The sequence below is a fragment of the Gallinula chloropus genome (genome assembly GCF_964237585.1).
Source record: "Gallinula chloropus genome assembly, chromosome: 19".
Lineage (NCBI taxonomy): Eukaryota > Metazoa > Chordata > Aves > Gruiformes > Rallidae > Gallinula > Gallinula chloropus.
In genome coordinates, this window is record NC_140104.1 from 3882501 (window position 1) to 3903524 (window position 21024).

Here is a 21024-nt window from a genome sequence, read left to right on the forward strand (position 1 = left end):
AGCTGTAATCCGCAGCAGAACACTGTCACAACGGCAAAGGAAAATGTGGAAAACTAAGAAGTTAGCTGTGGTGCTGAGAAAGAGGAGAAAATGGTGATCAAAGGCACTGGAGGCCAGATTAGACAAGAGGGAGAATTTCTAGCTGGTTAGCTTTTAAGATACAAGTGACATATTTATGACTTATTCTTGTATTACTGAACTTTAACAGTCCAAGTAATGATTATCTGTTTTCCAAGTTTATAGAAAAATGATCCTATAGGAGACCTGCTGACTCAGGACAACGGTAATAGGATACAAAAGTCTGAATTTTGGTTTATTGGTTTACAGATAGCACCAGTTGGCAGGGAGAGAGGCAGGGCTGGTTACAGAGACACGCCATGCGTCTTGGTTGGGAAGAGACAGAGCCCAGACACAGCTGAGGAAGAGGAGATGAGAGCTGTAACCTGTCTGCTTGCCCTTATGTTTTTGGGCACAGAAGCACACAGGTGGCATCAGCACCCACAGTGACTGCTGGGGGACAGCATGGCTTGGCAGCAGTCGTGGCAGCCAGGGCTTCATTGCCCTTCATTCAGCTGGGGAATACAGACACTTTTATTTCTATGGGTACGCCTTATCCTCTGAAATCGCACCACCATAACCTGAAGAAATTGAACCAATTTCCCTTTAAAAAGACAAAACATGTGGAATTTGTACATTCTTAAGGGGATTTCAGTTTATGGGAATGGGATTATATCCATCCCCAAACATCAAGATGGAACCTCTTGGAATTTTTTTTTCATTTAAACTTGGCTTCTTGGCTGCTAAGACTCCGTGCTGGTGCTTTTATGTTAACAGAAGTTTGGGAAATACACAAATCCCTTCCACTAATGGCTAAACATCAGGAGAGAACATATCATATCAATAAATCTACTGAAAAATGAGGCTAAACATTCCCAAGTAAATCAACCTCAAGATAAAACCTCTACAACGCTACCATTTTATCTCTAAATCACTTTTTTGATCATATTCCTTTAGGATACATTAGTCACAACATGAGCAACCACAGCATTTAGGGAAGTGACTCCTGCATGTGTGTAAATCCAGTGGCCTTCCCAGAGTGAGGTTTGGAAGTTCCCATTACCATCTGAGGAACATCCTGTCAAGCTACCACCGGCACGTAACCACCTTACACTGACTTTTCAGTGGTGTAGTAAAGATACTATCTAAGTACTAGATAACTAAACTGGCTACTTGGTATTCATGTGAAATTTGAGAGTACAGCAATATGGAATATTATCAGCTCTTACTACTGGAATTCATCAGTTTTTCATCGAACCCCCGGTACAAGCCATGGGAGAAATACAAAGTTGAAGAACAGCATCAGTTCTTGCTTTTCATTTGAAGTGCTCATCAGTATGGCATACCTAATTAATGCTTTCAATAGGTGTTAAAAATGCCTAGGCTGTAACGCAGTAAATGCATTATGAACAGGCAAAGGCAAGTGGCTATAGTTTAGAAGCACAAAGGTGAGATAATGGCCTTCCACATCACTGAACTGTCAACCTCATTTAGCATAAAGCATGGCATCTGGAGATTTCAAATCATACAGCCGTTAAAAAATATATAGAATGTTAAATTAAATGACAAACACGGGACATGTCACCTTTTAGAGGCAGAAATGTAAAACCAAAGCATATGTTCTCCAACTCCGTTTGCTTCGGGATCACAATATTTTTGTAACTTCATTAGTTTCTTGTCTCAGTGTTAAAACATGGAAGGATGGATGTGCAAATAAGTTACAGAGCTTCACGTGACATCATCAATTAGAATCTCTACCAGCAAGATAAATGAAGAACTCCGGTTTTAACGCCTGCAGAGATTCTAGGAAGGAAAGACAGCAAGGAAAGCTTTCCTCAAGCTGTTAGGGATGAAAGGTACTCTGTATTTTGAGCTGAGAATCCAAGAGGCACTTGGATTAAGCCTCTAACTTTCAAATCCACATTTACAAACAAATCCTGCGGCCTCTACGCGTGCTGAGCTCTCACCGACACCCCCAGAAGTCCCACACAGTTAGTGCACAGAAACAGGCCCAAGCTCAGCTACCCTGATCGTGGGCCAGCCGATGTCTGCAAGCACTTTATCTGTCTCTGCGTGGCACAGAGCCTAAGCTAACAAACTGTAGCTGGCTCCACACAGAACTAGCTCGGGTCTTGGCACCATGGTCTTGTCACTGCTATGGTGGGAGAATGCCATATTGAGACTGTCGGGCAGCTCTGCAGGGAGCCAGCCCACAGGTGGCACAGCCAGGGCCAAGGGGAAGGCAAGAAACCCCACTCCTGAGCACCAGTGTCACCCAGGAACGCCCGCCCAGCTCTTCTGCCACCCTCCCCAACCCATCTCCCTGGGCAAAGGGAGAGCTGGCTGCGTGCACCCCTCACCTGCGCTGCAGGCTGCTGCCCCTCCGACATATCACTGTACTCTCGTCACATTACAGCGCTTTAGAGCACGCATTCAGCACTTCATGGCATGCACAATCTTTCACTGGAGTGTTATTAAGAGGCTATAACTAGGCCAATAAAGCTGAGTTTTATTTGTCCACTCACAGCAATGGGGAAGTGGTGCCTGCTGATGACATTAACCACAACATCACACCCATGATGCAGATTCTTTTTCAGCCTACCTGCTGCATGAGCAGATTTAACCAACAGCAGGGTAGTCACGTCAGGGCATTACATCAGAGAGAGCTGGTGTTGGGCTATCCCCACCAGAAAGGATTTTACAGCATGACGAGCATTTGATATTGCCCAGTGATCAATAGCTAATTGTCTTCCTGAACCCTGATCCAGAGCATCTTTAAGCACATGGCAGCACATCCTCCCACTTCAGTAAGGATGGATTCCCTTTCACAGGTACCATAAGACTAGCACAAACCAAGCACAGTATCATTTTGCTTTTGCAAGCCAGAATCCCAGAGTTTCAGCCACATGTTTCATCAGAGAAAGGAAAAACATCAGCAAAACTTTGAAATAAAATCATGAAATAGTGAAGCCCTGCTTGCAGTTTAGCTTATTGTCCATGAAAGTTTAAACTTTGCTTTCAACCTCAGTTTTCCAAACACGCTGTCATTCGCTATCATATGGGTTAAAAATAAGGGAAAGCAAAGATGAAACGTAAATGATTTAAATGCATGCATATGTTCTTTTGTAAAATGCATAATGCATCTGCAAGGTTTTTCCTCATATTTTGGACACAAATCAAGGGGGAAATGGTTCGCTTACGACACAGTGAATTTTTTATCTAACTTCAGTGGTAAAGCATACTTCCATGTAAGTGTTTCACTGTATGCTGTTTGCTGCTGCTGTTTTGGTTTTGTTTCCAGGGTTTTTTTAAAAATCTTAAGTAGGAACATCAAAACCAAAAACCTAATGCAAGAAACTTTCTTCTCCAAATTCTTTCATGTCAACACTGTCTGTTAAAAAAATCCACTGGCAACACAACCAACCTTGTACATGATCTATGGTCAATTAGTGACTTTGACATTCAATCACAAATAAGTTCAGAGAACATTATGGTTTTGCTTTTAAACTACATTTTATGTGATAGCCAAAGAGCACAGTGCACAGATTTCCTCAGCATTCACGCTGTAAATGATACAGGGAAAAGACTGAAGAGGGGCTTTTTCAATTCTTGCAAATTCAGTTAATGGAAACTGTCCTGGTAGTAAAGAACTAGCAAGATCCTTACTACAACAGTGGCTTCTCCTGTGTCTTTCTACCAAAGCCAAAATACTTATGCACTGCATTTTCAGAGGCTTCCTTTCCTGGAGTGGCACGGTCAGGGCTTTTTGTAGGCTCCCAACACCCAAGGAAGGACAGACTTTCCAGTTCCTGCACTGCTTTTCCTCACATTAATGGCACCATAACTTGGAGCAAAGGAAACATATTGAAAGAGACAATGACAGACCCAGTTACCAAAACTACCTTTCCAACCCAAGCTGATACTCAGGAGCAAGGGCTCGGCCTCTGTGCCAGAGCCTAGCGAGTTCTGTGAATCACCCAGAACTACAGGTGGGCTGTGCACAGCCAGGGCCAGCTGCAGCTGGGACAAGAGCCCAGGCGAGCGAGAGGAGGTCCCGCTCTCTCCGAGCAGATGTGAGCTCAAGGGAAAGCAGCTGTGCTGTAGCCCCTATAGGTATCCGGCACAGCACGCCCAGCATGAGAGGCACTCCTGGCTGCCCACTGCTGCTGCAGGGAAATATCAGGCAGGAGACACTTGGCAAGCCTGGATGTCAGAAGAGGGCCTGCACCCCACCTGACCTGGGGACATGGGATTTTTGATAGGACTATTACAATCACAGAGCTTATAAAATATATTTGGAAAGGCTTTCGTGTTGGTTTTGGGATAGTGTACGGAGGCCCCAGGAATCCACTCTGAGGCCTTAAATCTGTGGCCAAACTCCAGCAAAACCCATATGTTAGTCATATTACCACCTTTTTCTTTTCTTTTCCCTGGTCCTGCTCCATTTTAAAGGACCCCGCCCCACGCAGTAAAGGGAGGACAGCCTCAGGGCAAGGGAGGCTCATATACCACTTCTCTTATCTGGAGAAATCCTGTGCTAATGATGTGAATAATCCCAAGTCTGCTTTCTGTCATTTACTGACTGTGACCTGCTTGTTTTCACCTTTACAAGGGGAATAGCACCAGAAGGTTTATGTATGCAAAGTACTCAGCTTTTGTGCACCCTCTAAGACTCTTTCTTCTTTTAGGAAGGAGGAGATCCCCAGGCATGCTGTCCCCAGTCAGAGATCTCCAATTTACAGAGCCCCGAGGAGGGAAGCATCACCAGGGACTACATACTTGCACATGAGAGCTGGCTGAGGAGGAGGATGGTGACACGCTCCTTTCAGCCCACGCTCCCCTTCCCGGCTGCTCTCTGGCACCAGCTTTGTGCTGCACCCATAGCTAGAAAACTAACTAACTCGGTGCCAATAAAAAGTGAAAGTTAAACACAAATTCAAGCAGGAGATAAAGCACTATTAAAAACTGGCTGGGATCATGCCAAGGATGGAGTCCAAGGCAGGGGGAGGAGCCAAGACAACTGTGAGCTGATGGGTATTTCACAGTATTGGGTAATTAAGAAAACCAAAATATTTTCCATCTGTTTTTTTCACCCCTTACGTCATTGAGGCAATAAGATATATACAAGAAAGTACCAACAGACTATATTTCAACTTAGATATAAATATTATTTCCAGCAGGAGAACATCCTTACTTCAGCAGGGAGAAGACAGGGAGAGGAGGATAAGATAGTAACACCCTCAAAGGATTAAACTCCACCTGAGAACAGATCAAGTGCCTGGCTAATTTATCATGGCAAGCAGCTCAGGTCTATGTGGTACACACCTGAACTCACTTTGCTCACTCAGGCACATTACACTGATGAACAATAGCTAAAACCTGACGATTTTGTATTAACAATGGTAACGAGGTGCATGTGCTGAAAGTCCATTAAAAAGCCCCACACATGAGGACTGAAGCTCTTGTTTAAAGCTATTTCCGAACAGATCCAGATGCAGCCTGTGCAGAGAGGTTGCACAGAGACTTTCCAGCACAAGCAGCGGGTTGGACCTGACCAACTCCAAAATCAGACATTAAACCTATGGTGACTTACCAGAGAAGGTTTTGTGGCTCTGGGAATATTAAGAAGTGTCAAACATTTCTTTATTACCTAGTAAAGTATTATCCACAAACCAACGTATTATCTGCAGTATGAGGAAATATGAGTGAGAAGAAAATTGGTGATTCACATTGGAAGTAATTTCTGGTATGACACTGGCAGCCAGCTCACCCACGGCATAGCCAAGAGCTCAGCAGCTGCACAGTAACCAGCAGCCTCTCAACTCCTTCCTCAGTTTCTCCCCTTTTAGGCAATGGTTTGATTTAAAAATGCAGCACTCGTCCTTACTTGGAAGAAAGAAGAAATTACAAATAAGCCACAATATGTATTTTTAAAGGCCACTTTGGCTATCTAATGAAGAGGGGAAATTAAAAAAAGATTTACTATGAAACCAGGAGATGCTGTTGAGATGCTGCTTAGCAGCTGCTGCATCCCTTCAAGTGTCCTTGAATGACCAACAGCAAAAAACAGTCTCAGAGACTGCTTCGTGCTCAGTTTTACACCTATGGATCTAATTGCTCTAAAGAGGCCATCATAACCGATAGTGTTCAGGTAGTTACTGTGCTCTAGGGACATGGACTTGGAGCCTCTGTGGGTATTTTACAGGCAGGAGGAAGCTGAAAGACAAAAGGAAGAGCCTGCAGGGCCCCGAGGACAAGGGCTGATGTGCTGGAACAGTTCCTGAAAGCAGGGGAGAACAAGTTGGAGGATCTCAAGAGGATCAGGACCAAGAAGCAATCCTGATGGTTACAAACCTGGCATCTGACAGACTACAACCCAAAGTGGAGGAAATACACTTGAAACAAGAAAAACGAAGAGGTTTTTCAAAGCAAACAGCAAATACTTCGAAGGATAGCCTAATTTAGTGAGCTCATTAAATAAAAATGTCTCTATTATATACTGGAAAACTAGTTCTAAATGAAAGCTTTCCCCGAAACAATACTGACTTTAAAACTCATTTGCAGATGGCTGTTCAATTGCTCTTCTTGGAACTTGCATATCTAATACTGTTTTAGAGCATTTCAAGCTGTCTAGATTAATAAATGAGCCTAGAATGTATTATAAATTTATAAAAAACTCAAGATTTTAAAAACGATTCCTTTAAGCACTGTATGAGAAGAGCAGAAATGTCAACGAACACGCTTCTTTGCAAATACTATATGGTGTGTTATTTCTGTGCAATCTATAAAAACACAAGTACAGACACTGAGGTTTCTGGATCTCTTGTAAGTTTAACAGTAGCTAGGAGCTCTTAGATCTCAAGCTATAATAAATATTGTATCCTACAGAAGCCCATCGGGAATCTCAGCTCCTGTGTTGTTCCATAGAAGATTGTGGTGTCAGATATGATTAGAATCAACACTTTCCACTTATCTGGAACTTTAAAGCTGCCTACACAGAGTATTAGCAACAACTGCTAATGAAAGACAATTAAGGGGTGCATCCGAGGAGCGCGTGTTGATAACAGGTTTGCATGAGCTACTGATACACAAAGCACCTCTTGTGCACTTCGGATTTCCCCCCATGACCAAACAGAAAGCGTTTACACACTAAGATCCTAGCACACTGCTCTTTTTCAGCTGACAAACCATTATATGACCTGAAGGTGGCTTCCCCAACTGAAAATTGGTGTGTAACACTTAAGCACTAAGACACTTCACCATTCTGCATTAATGGACCACTGGTACACGCATCAAGCGGGCTGTGAGACATGAGAACAACTGTCTTTGAGCAAGAGAGGACCGCTCCGATGACCATTAACGTGGCCCCTGGAGGCCTCACTGCAACATGTATCTTTATACATGAAGAAAAATCCCATTGCCTTGGTTATTATGTTGGCTAGGTCACAGTTTTGCTTTCATCTAGCTATGACATCAGTGTGGAAATCTGTGGGTTTATTGTTTGTCAGAGTCCACCGTGGACTATCAAAAGCTGTATTAGTAAGAAGAGCAAGGGGATCAGCTTTTGGGGATCAAGCACCTTGAGTAAATTAAGTTGCATTTAGTCAAATTCCACCTAACATGGCAGCATCTAGAAACTACTGATTTTTATTTTCACCTCCATCTGTGCAGCCACCTTGCATGTCACACCATTTTATTTAAGCTGATCAACACTTATGTGTCAAAGCACAACCCTCATAGAAGAGGCAAATTGCTTCAGTTACTAGAAGCCTCCTCAGCTGAACCAAAGGCAAACTGGGATGAAGAACATGTCCTCTGTCGCTAGCTGCATAACAGCTGCCCCACATTGCTACACTATACCATGCAGCGAGTTCCCATCTCCAGAGCTGACAGACTAGCCTAGCCACAATCATCACAGGGAGGCAATAATTAATCAGTACAGCGTGATTCTGCTGCCATTCAGTCGCTGTTCCCATGCTTGTCCTCTCCAGTATACTTCTCCTGCCTACAGAAAACACCCACCAGCGTTTCAAGACATTAATGCTATTCCATGTATCCCTGCAGCTGAGTCTTTTCCCAAGCCAGGCAATGATCCAGCAGCAAGTGCCCAGTCAGTAGTGTCAGGTCATTTTAATTTCTCTTCACATCTCCACAGTCTATAGGGCATAGCTGCTTCTAGATGTAATCATGTATACTGCATTGGCATCTTGGAGCCTGCTGAAGTCAGTTCTGTCTTAAGGCTCTCTTCAAAAATCATCAGATAACATTTTCTCAAATGAGATGAAATAAATCATGTTGAAAAAATTCTAAGTATGAGAATTTTGTGTTACGCAGCTCCCATGCATTGAGCAAGACAGACCAATGGGATGGAGAGAGCGTGAGCACAGCATGTGCTGCTGCATCAAGGAAACAAAAAACCTCTGTGTATGTACCACATGCTATCACTAACCTAGGAGTAACACATAAAATGCTTTTTGAATAGGTAACGTAGTAAGTGTTTTAAATAGCTATGATATGAACAGAATCAGCTCAGAAGTCATTCCAGGAAAGAACCAGAACTCATTTAAATTTAAGCTGACACCACACAGAAGTACCAACCAAGCAGAGGTGGGGATGTGGTTTTGCTGTTATTAAGCAGGGGATGCTCTCTAAGCACAGCTTGTTATATGACCATTATTAAAACCTCTCAGTTGCTGCAAAGAATAGACCAAGGGCCAAATCTCTTCCATGGCTTCAAAGCTCAGCTTTATACCCGGAGGATCTGAGCGCAATCTCTATCTACAACAACAAACTACCTTTATACCATCCAGGTAATTACAGGTTCGGGTCAAGGACTCCAGACCATATTGATTACATCTCTCTGCAACAAGGACCCTCCAGCACTGGCCGGCTCCGCTCAAGCGGGGCAGCTCAAGTATCCGTGACGCCGGGGCTCCCCGGGCCCTACCAGCACCCGTAACGGGAAACCGGCAACCGCTCGGGCCTGTCAGTTCTTGCCTGTGGCAATAAGGACGGCCTGGGAATTCATAATGTTGGTGACTTCATCTGCCAGCTGCATTCACACATCTTTACTACCTGAATAACTGATCTCCGCTACTCCAAGGCAGCACTTTCTGGCGCACAGCATCGGGGAATAAATATTTGATCACACATACAACAGAAGAGAGCTCAGATGGTTTAAGGTGTGACAGCAGAAGCGTTTATTAACTTCCAAGTGAGAGCATTGCTGGACAGTAAAAAATTTGTCCCATGGTCCCTATCTCACAGGTGTGGTGATGAACAATAAGAGATCCTTCAGAGGCAGAGGGGAGGGAGAGCAGGCAGGCTCCCTCCCCCATTCTTCTGTTCATTAAACCCTCTGCAGGCAACAAGCTATCTGTCCACAACCAGCCGGCCGCACACAAAAGAAAGGGAAGTACTAAATTACAAGCCAATTGTAAGTGGGCATTGATTGAAGTAACCAGAAGAGAGCTTAGTATTGTCAGAATTTCATACAACAGTAATAAACAATCTTCATTAAAAAATGATGCCTGCATCCCTAAGAAGTACAGCACACGCTACGGTTCAGAAAAGAACATAAAGGTTCTCCCCAACCCACACAACTGAAGAGGGGAAAAAAGGTGCTGAGGATCTTTTTCTTCAATTTAATCTTACTCATTGAAATCTTTCTGTATTTGTCCTGAGGAAGAAAGAAATTGAGATCTCCTCCAAGCAGGGAAGGAAAAGGCGGATGCAAATCAGAGATCAGACGACCTCTTTGTCAACACTTCCCTACTCCGCTGACAATGCAACAAAATCATGACCTGACTGGTGGGTAAGTGTCAAAACCTCTCTGTATGAGGGAATGCACAAGACTTGTCATAAACACACACAGAGGTGTGCACACTTCAAATCCTAACCTTCCTACATAATTTACTACTAGTAGAGTTCTAGCAGGTTTGATTTTCAGGTATGTAGCTTCTATGACAGGCATCACTCATCCACAAGTTATAGCATAAAAATTCAGAAAGCTGCCTGGAAAAATACTTGGTTACACGTCTCATCTATGCTCATATCTTCTAGATTAGGCTCCATCTTTTTGCTGATACCCTCAGATAGCCAAAAACCCTCTCTAAAGCTAGTCGTGTCACACAAAGGAACTGCATTCAATGTCTACAGGTAAAGTTTTCAAGTTATACCTGTGGAGTGGTTGTCTTGCAAAACAGAGCCAGCTCATTCTGCAAGAGCTACTTTTGTATGTGTCACTACAGATTTCTGAGGCTTGGCTGGTTTGCTCATGTAAAGAGTGTGACCTTCAGCTGCAGCATCTCCCACAGACAGGGCACTTGTAAAGTTTTTCTTCCACCTCTGGTGCCCAACTGAGCCTTAAATGTACCCTGATGTACTAAGATTTACCTCACCTTGTTAAACTCAGTGCAACCAGCAGATTTCCTCAGCGCTGCTTCGGAAAGGCTGGACACAGACACAGGAGGATGCACTTCTGCTTGTGACACACCCCGTGCATTTATTATGTGGTTGATATTCAGCTGCATTACTACTAAAAGGCTTCCTGCTCTATACAGCTTTAAACTCTGGGTTGTCCCTTTAACATCACTAACTGCCAATCTGGAACAGCATCTGGAATTACAGTGCTTTTAATCCTTCAGGGCATGTTCTCTCTATGATGCATGTAACTAACGTGTGCATCGAGGGACAAATGTCCAGGAGCTTTAGGGAACTACATTTTTCCAAACTTTTCTTAAAGATTCAATTTTAAAACCCCCACCCCAGCAGAAAAGAGCATCTTAGCAGAATTTTAAAGTCAAGATAAGCACACTGAAATACACATTTGTTAAATCAAAGTATCCTTTGCAGATACTGCCCATCCACCTTGAAAATATTACTGTAAATTTTCATGTATTAGTTTACTCTTTAAATGTAGATTTTTGTAAGTGATCTTGTAACAAGTCATTACTACACCAGAGATTCACAGACACGTGCAAATCACAGTAAAAAATATTATACAAATGTCTTATTAAACACCACAACAGCTGACACCAACGAGGGAGGAGGAAGGAAGCTACCAAGAATGGTGGAAAAATAAATTGAAGATGATAAACATGCACTTGAAATCTTTTGATAGGAAGAACAAGTGATGGAGTTAGATAAGAAGAGGCGCCACGCTGGTTGTATCTCTAAGCAACAGGCAATCAAACAGCCAGATAAGCATCTTCATAAAGTGCAACAGACTTGAATGCATGGGTCATAACTGAAGAATCACTTCCTGGTTCAGCTTCAGTAGTAAAAATTTATGACCTACTTTAAAAACATCCTTCAGACCTAAAAACGTATTTTCCAATAGATTTGTTTTCCATAAACTAAGCAAGCTATTTAGGGCACGCCTTGGGAATTGAGGGAACAAGAGTATGTACAGTAACACCAAAAAATGCAATGTTGTACACAAACAGCATTTAAAATAAACCCTTTAGATTTGGAGCTGAGCTCACTGCAGTTTTCTGCACAGCTCAAAGGTGGGAAGGAAAGAGGCTAAGCATAAAGTACTCTTCTCTTCACTGGGCTCTGTTAAAAGAACAGCACGAGATCTCAAAAAACTCTATGTTTTTTTCCTGGTGTCTCCTTGACACTGTAGCAGAATTCACACCTCCATAGTGTCACATGTAATCTGGCAGAGCTACCCTAAATTTGGACCAGTAATTTCTGCATGGGAAAGGACAGGGGTCAGGCAACACGATAACTGCAAATAGCTGGTAAAGTCCCTGAATCAAAAATCAATTCAAATCCAAACTGTCTGGCAGTGAAGTTAAATAAAATACTGCTATCAGCATGTCCCTAACAAAACCCATGTATTGTTTATAAGAAACTTATGAGGTGTTATAACAAAACTGAGTCACCGCTGTACAGTAAATAGATTTTCAGTGTCATAACAATGTATACAATTGACTTTGGCAATTTTAATATGGATACACATGTTAAAGGCATTACCAAGAGAGCTCCATCACATTCACATGAGCCATTTCTTATTAAAGCCCCATCCACACTTCAGGAAAGGTTGGTTAGCACAAAGAAGGACAGTCCTACATGCTTTGCTGTTCTCATTGTAGATGGAATAAGCACAGTTTTAGAACGTGTTATGGTTACAGAATGGTTATACTGCAGAGTTATTATGCATCCCTGCTATATAGGTAATGGCACTGATCCATCCATGCATGACAGGGGAAAGCCCCCACCCTGGTAACACAGCTATCTCTGTCTGTATCGGCTGGCACAGCCACGCTGATGGTGAAGAGCAGCCACACCATTAATCACTCTGAATCTGAAGTGTCAGATACTCAGGCAGAAGCACTCCTATGATTGAAGCTTGTAACCTTTTCGAGGTAATAGGCACAGATGAACTAGTCAACCCCCCCCACCCCCCCCCAAAACATAACCAGCACACTTAGATTTTCTTCTGCATCAAACAGCTATTTTCAAAACTACTTTGTCATGTATTAAAACAAATAAAATTCCCTTTATATATCCAGCACTGGATGTTTGTTTAATCTCAGTGGGAATTAATTTAACAAGTTTTAAATATTTGAAAATGGAATTTATAATGACAATCCTCAATATCCAAAGCAAATGTAGTTATCATTGAACTCAGTTATAAACACATCTGAGAAATATCCTGTAGTACCCAAATAAATTAATTTGGCAAACAATGCAATACCTTGGACTCCAAATTTCTATCTATAGCAAACAGAGTCTGGAACAGGAGCTTTTATTTTAACTCTTTTTAAAACAACCTTCAGAAACCAGTTTCTGTATGTGTTAACAGTCTCTTTTTTACAGTTTAACCTCAATCCAATCAGCAGTCTCCAGGGATTTTCAAATCGCTAAAGATTAAAATCCTCTCCGACTTGACTGTTTGACTAATGCTGTGTGTTTAATAATTCTACTTGTGAGAGATTTTATTTGACAAAATCCTGCTGTGTGGACCTTTCAGACACTATACAGCTGCACTAGGATATAAAGCTCTGCTGTCCTTGTTTCTTTATACAGACTATACCCCACCACTGAGAACGAAAGAAGAAAACTTTAGAGTATATATATTACTATGTTGATATTAACATAACCACTGTAGTATTAAATTTACACACTCTTTTAGAGCAGAGTAGTGAAAATGTGCCCATTACACAAACATTAGATAAACTATCCCGTTGTCTTGACTGTTCACAGAAATCAATTATGTTTATGATTACATTTCAAGGAAAGCTATTTTATAAATGAGACAGAACTTGAACATTCTCTGCTTCAGGCATTCATTAATAAAAGCATTTTAGTGTTAGTTTTAGCAAACGTTCTGCTTCTTAGTTGAGACTGGTTTAAGCATTCTATGGCTCATGTTAAACTCCATGTAAACATTGTGTTCATATCTTACCACAAAGCTGTGGCTTCAGGTTTGAGTGGTAAGAGGAAGAAAAAGTCATTATTGTGGTAGCTTGCAGTAAGTATTTGTGTAAGACAGCACTTGCCCATTGTGCAGCAGAAAAACATATCCTTTAAGTGTATGGCAAAGGTTAGTAAACATGTTACCAAACAAAGAAGGACAAGATTGATGAATGCCACGAGAATCAAAGAAAACACAAAATCAACATGTTTCTACCTGAGGTAGCATCAATCACCGTCGAGACTCCTCTGCGATCAGACACTGGACGTGAGGACCCCGGCATGCTGACTGGTTCAGAGCGAACTGGCTGGATCCTACATAACGAGTTACAGTTACCACCTGTGTCAGAATCATTGCTTCTTAATTGCTGTAATTACATCACAAACCGAATCAGCTGAACCAGTTAAACAACTACTTGTTTTTACATCAGCCAACTGCTGAAAAGTTCTGTGCTCCTCTGCCTTGTGGAGCCACAGTCTGGGTGATCCACCCGGAGACAGACTGAGAGTCTACACAAAGTCAGTGTCCCCACTATGTCTCAGGTGTGAGCTCTCAGAAAGCCTCAAAGGAAAAAGCTCACACTACCCACAGCAGTTAAAAAACCTCTCTCTCCCCCTCCTGAACAACTTTCTTTTCAGTTTAGGAGAAAAGACACATTTCTAACTGTCTATTCCTTATGTAACATATATCTACTTTTTGTTTTTACATTTCTTCTTTCTTTCTGCATATGTATGCATATATACAATTAAAAAACCCAACCCTATCTGACAGCTATATCCTTACTCGTGGGAGTAATTGCACGCAAGGAGAATTCACACATTTCAAAACCATGTATTTTCAGTCCAAGGACAATCTGCCCAGTTTTAATGGGATTAGTCATATTATCCACCTCTCTTGTTTTCTCAGAAGAGTTTCAGACAGAGTCCCAAGCTATCCAAGTCCATACCACAGAACTTTGGACTTCAAATCACATGCGGAGTCAGAAGCATGGAAACTTGTTAAATCTTGAGAGTTACTGGACAGGACATGGAAACACATGGTGCATAAAGCACTTCTACAGAATCACTCACTATCAGTAAATATAAACCCATGTTTACCTTCACTCTCCTTCCTTCCCTTCCACAGGCACACCCCTTGTCCCTAATTCCAAATCAGCCAATGTCCAAACCCAGGTGAATTAAATAAGTGAAAAACAAGCACAAGGAAAGAAGCAGAGGAAAGGGAAAAAAAAAAAACCAACAAAAAACAAACAGGGAGGGAAAAAACATTCCAGAAGCTCACTGACTCTTCCAACACACTGACTGCTTCGCAGTCAGCACCTACATCTGCGGCATAAAGCTCCAACTCAGGTCTGAGAAAATGAATTTCTTAAGCACTGCAGACACTGTGAAAGCCAAGGTGATGCTGAGCGAGGCCACTGGCCTCTGGGCTGCCTTTCCCTGTCATTTGCACAATGGGGCGGCAGGAAGGAATCTGGGCTGCCTGGCCTGGATGAATTTTTATTGCTGTCGAGTCGCTCGCTCTTCTAAGACTTTCATCTGGACAAGCTTGATGAAAACTATTACAGGTTCTACACAGATGGCCTTGTTTAAGCAACTTATTCACACAACAAATGTGAAACAGCTTGGAAATTGGTTTTGTTTTTACCTGAGACTGTTGAGATCAAGATCATCTGTATCAAAGTCCAGAAGAGGCTGCGGGGTATCGCTTGGACCGTGCGACTGCAGCACTGAAGAACTGGATGAGATGACAGTAGTTTGGCCTGAAGGATGGATCGTTTTGAACTGGAACTGCGGGCCCATCCACAGGCGTCGATGAGGCCCAGTGTGAGTCACGATTTCAACCTGTGGGAGACCAGGAAATGCTTAAGAAAACCTGTGATATACTGAGTGGTTCCTTCAGTACACCGAGCCCCTGGAATCCTGCTGTTCTCAACAAAAGGATCGAGCTGTGCCATCAGTTTGCCGGAGTGCTGAGCAAGGGGAGATTCAGAATGCCTTCACTAAAGAGCAAAATATCCTGTAATGCCCAAATAAATGAATTTGGACTCAACAGCAAACAGAGTCTGGAACACGAGCTGTTATTTTAACTCTAGCCAAAGCTTCTTGCAGAGACTTGAAGACCCCTGAACCACCAGCGTGAGGACACTGCACCCCGGTTCTGAAGCTGTTCTGAAGACTGACACTATGACTTCAACCAGCCCTGCTCATTCCTCCCCTTGCCATCACAAAATACATGCTATAGCTTGAACGTGAAGAAGCTATTCTTACTGTGGCAAGAAACGGGAGCACTCTTCTGTCTGCACCTACAGGAGCAGACATTGGAGCTGAAAACATCTACCTTCCCCAGATAACCTCAATCCTGACCAGGTCAATGGATGCACTTCTGAAAAGCGAGCTGTTACAGCTTTGTAACGGCTGCTTTCTAGGAGTTCACACATCAAACAGTGCTGTTTCACATGTGCACAGTGCTAACCAGATTTCAAATCCAAGTTCATAATTACTGTTGGCATATCTGAGGATACTGCTGGCAGGGACCGTCTTGCTGGAGAGTGACGAGATTTGTAACAGAGAGCAAAGTGATGTGCGCCGAGAGTCACCCAACAGCCAGGGCACGCTCACTGCTGTGCACATGTAACAAACACGTATGTGCACACATGGAGTTTAGAAGCTACACACACACGTGTACTCCTTTAACCCAAATTCCAACAGTTAAACCAGAAGTAAGGGTGTTAACAATGAACAACCACCCCATACATTATACTATAGGTGTATATGAGATACCTATCTGTGTGTATGTTTGTGTAGATACATACACAGACCCAGAAGCTTCTCAGTTCCACACCTACTTCTAAAAGAGACAAAAAATACAGACCACGTGTCCAATGAAATAATTCCAAATATCCAAATTTTCCTCTAGGTATTGGTTCCCAGTGAGAGTCTAAATATGAAACTTGGAAAACTAAGATATTTGAGTAAATGAAGCATCCAAAATATTTTTAAAATGTCTTTTCACCCTGATAACTATAAACCTGATCCGTATCAATTCTGGCAAACTCTTCCAAAAGCCAGCTAGAGGAATGCAAACAACCGTGAAAATGTAAGAAGGGAACATCATGGAAATGTGTATGACCAGGAAAATCTTGTAAATAAAAGGGTATACAAAGCATAAGTCTTCTGTGATAACATTTTAAAAATTAAAAAGAGCCTTTAAAGTTGAAAAAGATGAAATGAAAATATAAAGATCTGGTGAACATTTACTTTCAAGATGACAATGTCTATTAAATTCCTATCAATTTCTGCTAAAACAATGATCGGCCTCATGGCAGAAGTGGAACTCAGTGAGGAAATTAGTGAAAATACATCTTCGTGCATATGTGACATAGATGTGTAGTAGTAGCAATTCTTAACTCTCTAAGAAGCAATTTTAAACCCTGGATAATGTTACAAGTTCTCTGCTAACGTGAGACGACAAATGCACAGCCTATTTAGCACTATTTCCATCTTTGCATTTATCTTAGTGTAACTCAGATTGACTCGAGATGTTTGAGGCAAGTAGCTTTTATGTAGCAGTGTAAATTAGGCCACAGATAAAGTAATCTGTATATTTTAAGCTTGAAACCATCAGTGTCACAGAGCCGAGAGGTAAACAGATGCCTTTGCAATTTTACCGAGGCTACAGCCAGATGTTCCTATTCACTCTCCTGTTGTGTGCAGGACAAACATATTGTATCTACTTCACACTGACAGCACACATTACCCACTGTTCTAATTGAAAAGTTGAAGTGAAGGGCAGTGTTTTTTCACTGCATGCTGTTACTGTTGATAACAACACTTTAATTTTGAAAAACACACTTGCACTCTAGGCTTAATCCGAAGTGGCTTGCTCAGAGAATGGTAGCATCTTCGTGCTCAAAAGAGCTAGCATCACTCTTTTCACTCAGCAAAAATTAAACACTCTGGAAGCATCCTCTGAATTATCTGGGCTCTGTGACATCACCTGGGTTTATTTTTTTTGCCTTATAAATATATTTACATTTCTAGAGGGATAGCTGTGATGAAGTTCAAGCAGTCTTAAGTTCCTTTGATATTTTATATCTTCCAAGAATTAGCAATAAACTGCACCTCTCTTGGCTGAGTTTGCACACTGTACCTGAAAGTTGACAGAAGAGCAAAATAACCTCAGCTCTCCAAAAGGTACTGGGGAGGACAGGTGGAAAACTAACAGTGAAATCTTGGCCCCAGCTTGCTCAGTGATAAAATTCCCACTGACAACACTGATTAAGTAGTTTCACCATCTTTATGCTGACAAATTAGTGACAGCATAGGCAAGTAAGATACACCAGCTTTGCAGCCACATCTGAAAACCTAGGCCAGGTAAGAGGATTCACGTGAATAGATTCCCCAATGAAAGCTGCTCCTGGACTGGAACATGTGGAAACCTAACTTCTCATTTTAGGAGGATGCTGTGTATGATTTATTCACCAGTGGGAGAAGCAAATCATATTCACAAATATTTCATTTTTATGCCATGCATCCCAGTAACACTTTTAATGCATCACTCCCCTAACAACATTGTTCTCAAACCAAAGGAAAGCCACCTAATTTTGTCAGAATGAATTCCAGGTATCGGGTACCCCGTAATTGCTTTGGTAAATCCACAGCATTTGTAATTCTTATTTATTTATTTATCTCTAACCTTTTATTTCTAACGGGAACTAATTCTCAGTGTATTATTCATGACCAACGTTCTTAAACTCAAGTTATGTTTTGAGCCAAATAGTCAAGTCTGTACCGAGTTCTTGAAGTGAAGCTTCATTGACTGGAGCAAAGAAAGAACAGATAAAGCTATGAAGATTTAACCTCATATAAAAATTTTCCACCACGTGGGATCATGTTAAAGCACTCCAGTACTTGTCTCTAGCTATAACTCAAAGGAATTCCCAGTAGGGAATGCAGTAACTGATAATCAGGAGAAGGAAGGAAATCAGTTGATCTATAATTTTTATGTTAAAATGCAGTAAGTGTAGCACAGGTCACAACTGAAATTGCCACTTTGCCAAGCCAACTTCCTTTATCCATGTCTGAAAAGGCCACTGTCAGGAAAAAAAGGTAGAGAGGTACCTTTCTGTGCCAACTTAAGCTTCCTACTTCATCCCAAACTTCCCAAGGATGTGCCTTGTGCCAGTAATGGTGGGGACTTTATATGCTTTCAATGTAGCTTGTGCAGTTTGTATAAACATAAAGGCCATCAAATTCACATCTCATTCAGTGCAGAGTGAAGTTGGTGCTACACATGGTGATACCTGAGCCCTTCAGGAAGCTTCCTTTCCATTCTGAGGAGAGTTGTGAATTTTCCTTCCAGTGCATACCGACACTTTAACCCCTGAACCAGAATGCCCCCCCCCCCCAAACATACCTGTGAGAGCCACTCCTCGTCTTCTTGCCCGCTGTGGTCAGATGCTAAACTGTCGTATGACTCGTGGCGAGTGATCGGGCCAGGGCTTCCTGGTGGAACCACTGAAAAACCCAGAAAATGGAAAAATCAGCTTTACTGTTACATGCTTTCTAAAAAAACCTTCTTCAGTCAGTTCTTGGTACATAGGCAGATATATTTTCCCAAATCTGTGACAATAACTTGGAGCACAGTAAGAACTCCAACACTGACATTGAAAGTGATGCAGATTTCTGTTCTTTGCCTTGAATGCAAACATACAGGCACTATGATAACCCAGTTGGCTCTTCTTTTAACCTGAAGTACTCCATGAACATACAGGCCAGCCCAGCACAGACAGCCAACCTTGTCAGCACCACGAAAACCTGACGTGACTGTGATGCTTTAATACCTAAGGCCTCTGTTTCCAAGAGACTGGTACAACCAACCAACCTCAATTCACTAAGCAAAATGGAGTTAATTTTGTTCCCCTGTTCACTACACATTAGTCCTTGTGTGGAGAAAGGTGAGTTCTGCAGCACAGCAGACCCCATGATAGCCAAAGCTGCTTTTACAGCGATTACTGTAGATACTGAAAACTCTGGGGAAAACCAGAATTTAGTGTTCAAATGCTACCATTGCATGAGAATTGTGGACTTCTTGTATTAATGAATTTCCTAACTGTTAGTCATTAAGCCATTTCAATATGCCAGCAAAGCTCATGCTCCACCTATGTTATTATCTGTGGTGGTAGCAGGACGTTGCTCAAACTAAAACATCACACATGAGAAAGCTGAACGAGTTGAGAAAAAGCAACATGGAAGCAAGTGCCCCAGACAGTAAGACAGGAGATACTTCGCAGCTTCTTGTACCTGCCCCATCAGGGGCCTCTTGGAGGCCTGGATTCAATACCAAGAAACCATTCCCTCTTTGAGGGAAGAGCAGACACCACGAAAGCAAATGAAAAGAAGCAAATGCAACAACTTGGTAAAACAAGGGAGTTTTACACTATTGTGTTAAGATACTGGACAATCCTAAAAGGAGAACCAACACTGTAATATTAACATAATCCAAAAATGATGCAAAGTTTTAAAAATGGATTTTAAAAAACGATATTATTACGGGTTTGACCTTTATGTGTCAAGTTTCCATCCACTACAAATTTTTACAGCCATGTTGTAAACCCCTAATAATGGGAGTTTATAATGGCAAAGCAGACACAATTGTAACCATAAATACGGAATGGCGCCTCTATAATACAACCAGCACAGGGCTTGACATAAATCCATACACTATATGAAATAAAGGGATTTTCATCTTGTTTGTGTAAGTGGGTATATCTGAGCCCAACCTCAGCTGTGGAGCCATTCCTAACACCTCTGTATCGCAGTGTGAACTCACTCTGATACCTGCAAGGCACCAAATTCAGTTCAGGGCCTGACTTCTTACTGACTTACTGAAGAATTAAAGTGCTAGAATAGGACATATTCTTACAAAGCGTCAGGTTTTCCCCACAAGAGACTGTGCATCTGCCATATTCCTCGAAATCAATACAGTTCTTTCCTCCACCGAGGTGTACGTACACACCCCAGCAACCACAGCTGTTATTTCAGCACTGTGTGTTCATCAGTTTTCAAGGTAACATAGAAAGGATGATCATCTGCTTCATTACAACCGTGACCGACACAATTCGATGACTCACGGATGTGTCCGTCTAGCCCGTACCAAACTCATACTAAGAAAACACTGGGTTACAAACAGCTGAGGATTCACAGTAAGAACCAGACTATGAAACCATAATGCCCACACTTCACTTACCGGTACAATTTAGATCTGAAACCCACGAAACAACCCCATTACTTGGACACGTCTTGCTGTTGCCCTAATCTTTCCCCTATCTCCCGACTCCGCTCCAATAAATTCTCCGGACCGCAGCACTGCCTGTTTCTGAGGGCACAGCTGATCAACTGCAGGCTTTCCTGTTATTGAACTCCACTAACAAACTGTTCATGACTCTAGCAGATGTTTCTGCTTTCAAACCAACAGGAACTTTATGGACTGTTCTGATTTTTTTTTTTTTTTATTTTTTGGTTTTGTTCTTTCTATCC

At 42.1% G+C, this 21024-nt stretch overlaps 1 protein-coding gene across 3 annotated transcripts in view; it reads right to left on the reverse strand.

Annotated features, from left to right (window-relative positions):
* Positions 1-21024, reverse strand: part of BCAS3 (BCAS3 microtubule associated cell migration factor) — a gene marked incomplete at its 5' end in the record, with an annotated part of 348271 nt that overhangs the window by 177006 nt on the left and 150241 nt on the right. For all 3 annotated transcript variants that reach the window (XM_084273336.1, XM_084273335.1, XM_084273334.1), the window contains 3 exons: positions 13700-13797; positions 15131-15327; positions 18902-19002. In XM_084273336.1, the coding sequence (XP_084129462.1) occupies positions 13700-13797; positions 15131-15327; positions 18902-19002 (396 nt within the window). The remainder of the gene's footprint in view (positions 1-13699; positions 13798-15130; positions 15328-18901; positions 19003-21024) is intronic.